Source organism: Coregonus lavaretus, assembly GCF_964263955.1.
Source record: "Coregonus lavaretus genome assembly, chromosome: 25".
Taxonomy (NCBI): domain Eukaryota; kingdom Metazoa; phylum Chordata; class Actinopteri; order Salmoniformes; family Salmonidae; genus Coregonus; species Coregonus lavaretus.
The window spans coordinates 34,011,979-34,021,978 of record NC_140012.1 but is presented as its reverse complement, the minus strand read 5'-3'; the positions used below and the strand labels follow the sequence as shown (position 1 = coordinate 34,021,978).

General features: G+C 45.2%; 1 protein-coding gene across 1 annotated transcript in view; it reads left to right on the top strand.

Annotated features, from left to right (window-relative positions):
• The window catches only part of LOC311100893 (neurexin-1a-like), a 393,788-nt gene that overhangs the window by 286,829 nt on the left and 96,959 nt on the right, over positions 1–10,000 (top strand). Inside the window, exon 20 of the mRNA XM_084141884.1 lies at positions 7,360–7,391. Coding sequence (XP_083998010.1) covers positions 7,360–7,391 — 32 coding nt within the window. The remainder of the gene's footprint in view (positions 1–7,359; positions 7,392–10,000) is intronic.

Below are 10,000 nucleotides of genomic sequence, written 5' to 3'. Positions count from 1 at the left end.
TGTTTCACTCTTTCATTTCTCCCACCAGTAGATTTGATGTGGCAATACACAAACTGTCAAAAGGACATAACTTGTATTATGAGGTGAGAGCTATGAGGCGTGACTGAATGGACATTTGGGAAGGTGCTTACTTATATTAAAGACTGTTACTGCATCTCAAATGGCACCCTATTCCCTAGTGAACTACTTTTGATCAGGGCCCATAGGGCTCTTGTCAAAAGTAGTGCACTATGTAGGGAATGGGATGACATTTGGAATGCATCACTAGAGAATGAGGAGAAAGGGGGGATGTTGTCTTGTTAATGATACGCCCTAGAGAGAAGGGGATGGCAATACTGGGACAATGTGGGAATGCTTGCAATAATTCAACCAAATAGCCTACTATCTTATGCAAAATATGCACGAGGGACAAGGGGAGAGTGTGCAGTGGTTATTATTTTCCTCTGTGGTGGTTTACGCTGTAATGGGCGAATGGAGGAAACTGCTGAACAGCACTTAAGTAAAAGAGAGAGCGAGAGAGAGAGAGAGAGAGAGAATGGAGGGATAGAGATCAAGGGAGGGAGGAAGACAACACAAAAGTAAGCGAGGTGGGGCACTCTGTGGGTGGAGCTAGGGATGGAGATGACACAAAAATGAGGGAGGGAGGAGAAGGGCAGCATAAATGTTAATATATTCACTTCCATGCAGCTGCCAACCAGATAAGAAGCTTCTCTCTTTTGTTATCAGGGAAGAGAGCGTTAATAGATTTCAGCGCTGGCGCGCCCCTCTCCTTCGCTCCTCCACTCTTCCACTGACCGCCATGATAACACGAGAAGGATACTCGTGTCTGAAGAGATGTGAAACATTTATACCCCAGAATTTACACAAAATGTACATCTCTCGCTCTCACTCTTTTATTACACATTCTCTCTCCCTCTCCATCTCCCCTCCCCTCCCTCCCCCTACCTCTCTCTCTCTCTCTCTCTCTCTCTCTCTCTCTCTCTCTCTCTCTCTCTCTCTCTCTCTCTCTCTCTCTCTCTCTCTCTCTCTCTCTCTCTCTCTCTCTCTTTCTCCTTTCCCTCTCCCTTCCTCTCTCCTCACTCATCTATTCCTCTTCATCCTAAGCCCTGTCTTTGGTCTGAGTTATACTATATGGCAGGGATGTGAATGAGGAGATGTTGAGAGATATATATCAATGAAGGCCAAGTAAACTCCAGGTGAACCCTGGCGCTGTTCATTTAAAGGAGAGGAAAACACTGGCATGGCCCCTTTCTGTTTCTTTCCCTTTTCTCCTCTATATCATCCATATTCAGCCCTGGCCATCCAGTGAGGTGTGTGTGTGTGAGTCTCAGCATGTAGAGGCCTTTAGCTGGGGCATAATGCATGTCCTGTAGCCAGCGTGATGGCAGGTTTATTCACAGGAGGCATTCGTGAGAACAGAGCTGGCTATTTTCTTCCCACATCAGTAAATGAGCTCATTCTCTGGGGCTGGCTGGTACACACACACACACCATTGCCACGCACACAACAGAAAGTGACTTATCTGTGTGTGTGTGTGTGCGAGCATGTGAGTTTCCATTTCACAGAGAGCGAGCGAGAGAGAGAAAGAGAGAGAGAGAGAGCGAGAGAGAGAGAGAGAGACAGAGAGAGAGAGAGAGCGAGAGTGAGAGAGAGCGAGCGAGAGAGAGAGAGAGAGAGAGAGCGAGAGAGAGAGAGAGAGAGAGAGAGAGAGAGAGAGAGAGAGCATCTCAAGAGCAAGAGAGAGGGTCATAGTTCAGATAGTCCATCTATAGATGCTCTGCAGATGGTCATACTGTCAACAAACTATATGTTGATAAGCAACTGTTTGCTAAGGTTATGGTTAGGGATAGGTTTAGAATAACATTTAACCCTAAGGGATAAGGTTAGGGTTAGGGCTAGGGTTAGGGTAAGGGTTAAGAAAGGAAAGCCCGGAAAATCGTTAAAGACTCCAGCCACCCAAACCATAGACTGTTCTCTCTGCTTCCGCACGGCAAGCGGTACTGGTGCATCAAGTCTGACACCAACAGGTTCCTGAACAGCTTCTATCCCCAAGCCAAAAGACCACTAAATAGCTAACGAAATAGCAAACAAAATGACTATCTGACTTGACCCTTGTATTACTTTTTAAATGTTGCACTGTGTCTATGCACACTCACAGGGCCCTACACACTCACGCACACTGCCACTCTAAAACACACACACATAAACACTCACTCCATCATTTGCTCACACACACATAATATGCACATACATTTATAGTGACTCTACACACCCACTCACATACAATACTGGAACTGACCCTGTATAAAGTATATGCTTACTTACCTTATTGTGTTCTTCTTATTTTTATATCTTGTGTGTTTTGTTCTACCTTCAGTTATTGATTATTGCATTGTTGGGTTTAGAGCTTGCAAGAAAGGCATTTCACTGGTAAGAGTTAAGGTTAGGGTTAGAGCTAGGTTTCGGGTTAGCAGAGAGTTAGTTGAAATGTTACTAATTGTCTGTAGATAGTCTGTAGAGGATGGACTATCCAAATAAACTGTTACCAGAGAGAGAAAAAAAAAAAATATATATATAAGTGTATCAGTTGGAAACAACATTTTTACAAGGTGCATTTGCATAAACTGAGACGCAGAGCAGCCATTTTACGATGAAGCCAAAAAGTGTTTGAGGAGAAGGAGAGTTGCGTCCCAAATGGCACCCTATTCCCTAGTGCACTACTTTTGACCAGGACCCACAGGGTATCCCACAGGGCTCTGGTCAAAAGTAGTTCTCTATAAAGGGAATAGGGTGCCATTTGGGACTCATCCGAGGAGTGCGGCACTAGGCGCCGTTTCTGAGATCTCTCTGATGGGTCGTCATGGGCACTCTGCCGCACCCTGCCTCGTCGAGACGGAGAGAAACTCCATTTCACAGTCCCTGGTCCCCATCCCAATCACAATCCTGAGTTGTACGGCATGACGATGCTACATACACACACACCCACAGGAACATATGAGCACATGCACACACATACATAAGTGTGGAGCAGCTGTCAATCATAAAGCATGGGATGTGGGAGAGATAATGTAATATCTGATGGTGATAGCACCATCTCACTATCAGACATGGGAATTCAGCCTCATGCCACAGAGCGGTAGTGTCCTAAATGGCACCCTATGCATTATATAGTGCCCTACTTTTGACCAGAGCCCATGGTGCACTACATACGGGTGCCAATTGGGACGCAGACAATGATCATCGCTTCGCTTTAACCAGTGCAGTAGTGTGAATCGATAGGAAGAAACAAGGGGCCAATTTCATGGAGAAGACTCATGGGGTAGGTTCTCATTTGGGGGTAAAGATAGAGCCTATCTCTAACTCCTTACACTCTCCATTAAGGTTCATTACTTTTTCATTTCAGGAGACGCTCGTATCCAGAGCGTCTTACAGGAGTTAGGTGCCTTGCTCAAGGGCACATCGACAGATATTTCACTTAGTCAGCTCAGGGATTCGAATCAGTGATGTTTCAGTTACTGGCCAAACGCTCTAACCGCAAGGCTACCGCTCTTCTCTCTTCCAGAGTACATTTTCAGTAATAGAAGGTAGAAGGGAGATGATTGGGTAATGTCGGAAGGAAAGCTACATAAGTGGCCATGACCATAAGTATCTAGCGTTACCTCGCTTTAGTCTTTGTTCAATATGAAACACAGTAAACTAAGTATCATAACAGCCTCTGTTCAGTATGACACATCGTTAGGTTATCCTGCTGAGGGACACCTGCTGTGGACAGAAATTGTTCATTTCACAGTCTGGGTTTCCAACGAGGGGCAGCTAGGCTTTACCATAGAGAAGTAATTCAGTTGACTGGTTGGGAGGGCTGAGTGGTTGGCTGGCACACTCGGAGCCTCACTCCGCTCACACACACACCTACGCACACACACACACACACACACACACACACACACACACACACACACACACACACACACACACACACACACACACACACACACACACACACACACACAGGCACAGACACTCCAGAACCCATCATTTGAGTCACCCCAGCAGAGTGGATATTCGGAGGTCAAGGCCACAGTGGCTTTCCATTCCTTCCACTGAGGCGGAAGTGGACAGCAACAAAGAGAGAGGTCGCGTCCAAAATGCCACCCTATCCCCTATGCAGTGCACAACTTTTGACCCAGTCCCATAGGGCTATGGTCAATAGTAGTGCACTACGTAGGGAATAGGGTTTCATTTGGGATGAACACAGGGCAACAGGGAGCCAGCCTATTAAGACTCAGTGTCTCCTCTCTCTTTTTCTCTGTCTTTCACCATCGCACTCGTCACCCCATACCTGCTGGGGACATTTGAAAAAGAAAAACTGAAAGAAAAGGAGAAGTGGAGTGATGTGGTTACCCACAAACCTCTTTGGTGACATCCCAAATGAAACCCTTTTCCCATTTTAGTGCACTACTTTGGACCAGTGCCCATAGGGGTCTAGTCAAAAGTAGTGCACTATACAGGGAATAGGGTGCCATTTAGGATCCACACCCTCTCCCCTTTCTCCTCTCCCTTGTCTTGAACCCACTCATTAGACAACCTGGCGAATGAAAAGGTCCTAATTAACACTTGGATTGTGAGGCCTGTTTCGGATGCAGTGCATCGCTGGTGGGCGAATGGATCAAATTGTACTTGTCACATGCGCCGAATACAACAGGTGTAGACCTTACAATGAAATGCTTACTTACAAGCCCTTAACCAACAATGCGGTTCAAGAAATAGAGTTAAGAAAATATTTACTAAATAAACTAAAGTAAAAAATAAACTAAAAAGTAACACAATAAAATAACAATAGTGAGGCTATATACAGGGGGTACCGGTACTGAGTCAATGTGAGGGGGTACAGGTTAGTCAATGTAATTTTTACATGTAGGTAGGGGTAAAGTGACTATGCATAGATAATAAACAGCGAGTAGCAGCAGTGTAAAAACAAAGGGGGGGGGGGGGGGGGGGGGGGGGGGGTCAATGTAAATAGTCCGGGTGGCCATTTGACTAATTGTTCAGGAGTCTTATGGCTTGGGGGTAGAAGCTATTAAGGAGCCTTTTGGTCCTAGACTTAGTGCGCCAGTACCGCTTGCCGTGCGGTAGCAGAGAGAACAGTCTATGACTTGGGTGACTGGAGTCTTTGACAATTTTTTGGGCCTTCCTCTGACACCGCCTGGTATATAGGTCCTGGATGGCAGGGAGCTTGGCCCCAGTGATGTACTGGGCCGTACTCACTACCCTCTGTAGCGCCTTACGGTCGGATGCCGAGCAGTTACCATACCAGGCGGTGATGTAACCGGTCAGGATGCTCTCGATGGTGCAGCTGTAGAACTTTTTGAGGATCTGGGGACCCATGGCAAATATTTTCAGTCTCCTGAGGGGGAAAAGGTGTTGTAGTGCCCTCTTCACAACTGTCTTGGTGTGTTTGGACCATGATAGTTTGTTGGTGATGTGGACACCAAGGAACTCTCGACCCGCTCCACTGCTGCACCGTCGATGTTTATGGGGGCCTGTTCGGCCCTCATTTACCTGTAGACCACGATCAGCTCCTTTGTCTTGCTCACATTGAGGGAATGGTTGTTGTCTCTGACCTCCTCCCTATAGGCTGTCTATAGGATGTAATGACTTTAAGTCTCTCCAAGGGAAGTCCAATTTCCATGAAACCCTTTCCACTGTCACTGAGGAGAGAATGGCTTTTCCTTTAGGTGTACCTGTCCATATCGCACCTCACCATGTAGTTCAGAGGAGCATGATCTAACCAGAAAAATATAGACCCAAAGACAAGCCCTTTACTGACACTGGCACTGGCCCTACCACCAGCCATGTTCCAAACAGGTCACTGAAAGAGTGGGGAAGCAAAAGCTTAAGCCCTGTACCAAACTCTGTTTAGTGTAGCCATCTACTTTATAGACTTCTTTACTACTGTGTAGCTGATTACTACACAATTAGAATTGAGCAGGAGAGAGGATGGCTACAGGGTTTTGGGGAATGGCTAGTACCACCGTAATTATTCAAAGGTGGTGTATGTGTGTGTATTTTTGTGTCTGTGTATGCATGCGTGTATGGATGTGTGTGTCTGCATGGGTCATTAAAGCTTCCATGTAGTCTAGTCCTTCTGAGGGAGTTAATCGTTGCAGTGGTCAAGTGTCTGAGCTTAATGCATACAGACAAATAGGATGGTGTGTGTGTGTGTTTAGCTGTGGGTCGTGAAGGGGCTAGACGGTTGGGTAGTGGGTACGGCCCAACCATCCACGCAATCTCCGCCTCGCCTCGCTGCCCCTGCCCCTCTAACACACACACACACCGGCCGCCCCCCCCACCACACTGCCCAGTCAGTCTGAGAGCTCAGGCCATTAGTGCCATGTCAATATTGTATGAACAGTGGTGATTGTGTAGCGTGAGTGGGGGACTCTCTCTCCACTCTTTCATAAAGTGGCCTCCCCTTCTTACTCCTCGCCACCACCCTCACTTTATTTCTAATCTATGTCTAAGTCTGTGCTCATTCCTTTATTTTCAACCCTTTTGAGGATTGTCTTTCTGCATGGCCAGCCGGCTAAGTGGCGCTATAACCAGAGGTCTGATTGGATGGCAACTGTGTAATTGTTTAGGATGTACAATACAGTGGTTCATTGCCTTCCCGTTAGGACTGTATAGAGAGGTCAGCAAGGGATGTTGTCTGTCACAATGCGTGACATGGGATGCTGTTTTTTCAAGCTTTATCTTCTTGGCAAAAACAATTGCCTTGGTTTAAAAACAATTTTTACAAAAAACTTGATATAGTCAGGGAAAGAGTATCTTACATGCTTGTCAAATATACTGAACAAAAATATAAACTCACCATGTAAAGTGTTGGTTCCATGTTTCATGAGCTGAAATAAAAGATCCTAGAAATATTCCATATGCACAAAAAGCTTATTTCTCTCAATTTTTCTGTACAAATTTGCATTTGTCCTTTGCCAATATAATCCATCCACCTGACAGGTGTGGCATATCAAAAAGCTGATTAAACAGCATGATCATTACACAGGTGCACCTTGTGCTGGAGACAATAAAAGGCCATGCTGACTGCAGGTATGTCCACCAGAGCTGTTGCCAGAGTGGGGAGAAACTCATTCTGATTGTCTGGGCCTGGCTCCCCAGTGGGTTGGCCTGGCTCCCAAGTGGGTGGGCCTATGCCCTCCCAGGCCCACCCATGGCTGCGCCCCTGCCATGTGAAATTCATAGATTAGGGCCTAATGAATTTATTTCAGTTGACTGATGTCCTTATATGAACTGTAACTCAGTAAAATTCTTGACATTGTTGCATGTTGTGTTTATATTCTTGTTCAGTATATGAATGGGAGTACAGACACACAAAGGCAGTGTGCCCGTTCCACACGGGGACAGACACTGATCTAGCCAAGAGCTCTTGACTCCACTCAACCTTTAGACACTTACGATGCTGTAACAGACTCCAACACATCTCTGATAAGTGAAGCATTCATGGCACATTTTCTAGTTCATGGAATTGGAGAGAACTTCCACCGAAGCACGCACAGACACACGGACACAGGTACACACACTCTATCCTCTTGGGAGACATGCAAGGATTTAGGCACTTTGTTAGGTCTCAATCGATATGAGTGGACACCCAGTCGTGAAACCAAGGAGACATGGGGAGAGAAACAGCCTTCTGTCAGTGTGTGTGTGTGTGTGTGTGTGTGTGTGTGTGTGTGTGTGTGTGTGTGTGTGTGTGTGTGTGTGAGTGTGAGTGTGCAGGTGCGTGTGCATCATGTCAGATGGAGATAACCCCTCTCTGTTAGTAGTAGTGACCCTTTAAACACAACGTGGCAAAACAAATCTACTGGTTTGAGAAATATTTGGGCTTCAGAGTGTGTGTGTGTGTGTGTGCGTGTGTGTGTGTGTGTGTGTGTGTGTGTGTGTTGAACGTTTGGCCTAGCTTTGAGATGGCATTGTGCCTAAAAGATTGTGCCAATTCCATCTCCCCCCTAATGGCACATGGCACACACGCACGCACACACACACACACACACACACACACACACACACACACACACACACACACACACACACACACAGTCATACAGACTGTGCAATCTACATTTGAAGTCGGAAGTTTACATACACTTAGGTTGGAGTCATTAAAAATCGTTTTTCAACCACTCCACAAATGTCTTGTTAACAAACTATAGTTTTGGCAAGTCGGTTAAGACATCTACTTTGTGCATGACACAAGTCATTTTTCCAACAATTGTTTACAGACAGATAATTTAACTTATAATTCACTGTATCACAATTCCAGTGGGTCAGAAGTTTACATACACTAAGTTTACTGTCCTTTAAACAGCTTGCAAAATTCCAGAAAATGATGTCATGGCTTTAGAAGCTTCTGATAGGCTAATTAACATAATTCGAGTCAATTGGAGGTGTACCTGTGGATGTATTTCAAGGCCTACCTTCAAAGTCAGTGCCTCTTTGCTTGACATCATGGGAAAATCAAAAGAAATCAGCAAAGACTTCAGAAAAAAAATGGTAGACCTCCACAAGTCTGGTTCATCCTTGGGAGCAATTTCCAAATGCCTGAAGGTACCACGTTCATCTGTACAAACAATAGTATGCAAGTATAAACACCCTGGGACCACGCAGCCATCATACAGCTCAGGAAGGAGACGGGTTCTGTCTCCTAGAGATGAACGTACTTTGGTGCGAAAAGTGCAAATCAATCCCAGAACAACAGCAAAGGACCTTGTGAAGATGCTGGAGGAAACAGGTACAAAAGTATCTATATCCACAGTAAAACGAGCCCTATATCGACATAACCTGAAAGGCCGCTCAGCAAGGAAGAAGCCACTGCTCCAAATCCGCCATAAAAAGCCAGACTATGGTTTGCAACTGCACATGGGGACAAAGATCGTACTTTTTGGAGAAATGTCCTCTGATCTGATGAAACAAAAATATAACTGTTTGACCATAATTATCGTCGTTATGTTTGGCCGAAAAAGAGGGAGCTTGCAAGCCAAAGAACACCATCCCAACTGTGAAGAACGGGGGTGGCAGCCCTGACCTCAATCCTATAGAAAATGTGTGGGCAGAACTGAAAAAGCGTGTGCGAGCAAGGAGGCCTACAAACCTGACTCAGTTACACCAGCTCTGTCAGGAGGAATGGGCCAAAATTCACCCAACTTATAGTGGGAAGCATGTGGAAGGCTACCCGAAACATTTGACCCAAGTTAAACAATTTAAAGGCAATGCTACCAATTGAGTGTATGTAAACTTCTGACCCACTGGGAATGTGATGAAAGAAAGAAAAAGCTGAAATAAATCATTCTCTCTACTATTATTCTGACATTTCACATTCTTAAAATGAAGTGGTGATCCTAACTGACCTAAGACAGGAACTTTTTACTAGGATTAAATGTCAGAAATTGTGAAAAACTGAGTTTAAATGTATTTGGCTAAGATATATGTAAACTTCTGACTTCAACTGTAGAACCTAAAATGTCCTCATAGGAAACCCCCTTTGAAGAACTGTTTATGGTTCCAGGTAGAACCCTTTTAAGTTCCATGTTGAAACCTTAAACAGATGGTTCTACATGGAACCCAAAAGGGTTCTACCTGCAACCAAAAAGGGTTCTCCTATGGGGACAGCCAAATAACTTAAGTGTGTTCTCTGCTACACTAAGCAGCACTGTGTGACTGAATGAGTGAGTGACTGAATGAGTGAGTGACTGAATGAGTGAATGACTTGGGCTCTGGATCTATAATGGTCCAATATACTATAGAATAATAATCATTAATAAATAATATGGTGGGTGCTTATATTTGTCCTGTTCCACACATGTACAAGTGTGTATTGGGATCAAGGCAGACTGACTAGGGTGCTGCAGACTGTAGATCTCTGTCTCTGTGTCTGTCTCTGTGTCTCTCCGTCTCTGTGTCTGTCTATGTCCCTGTCCCTCTCTCTCCCTCT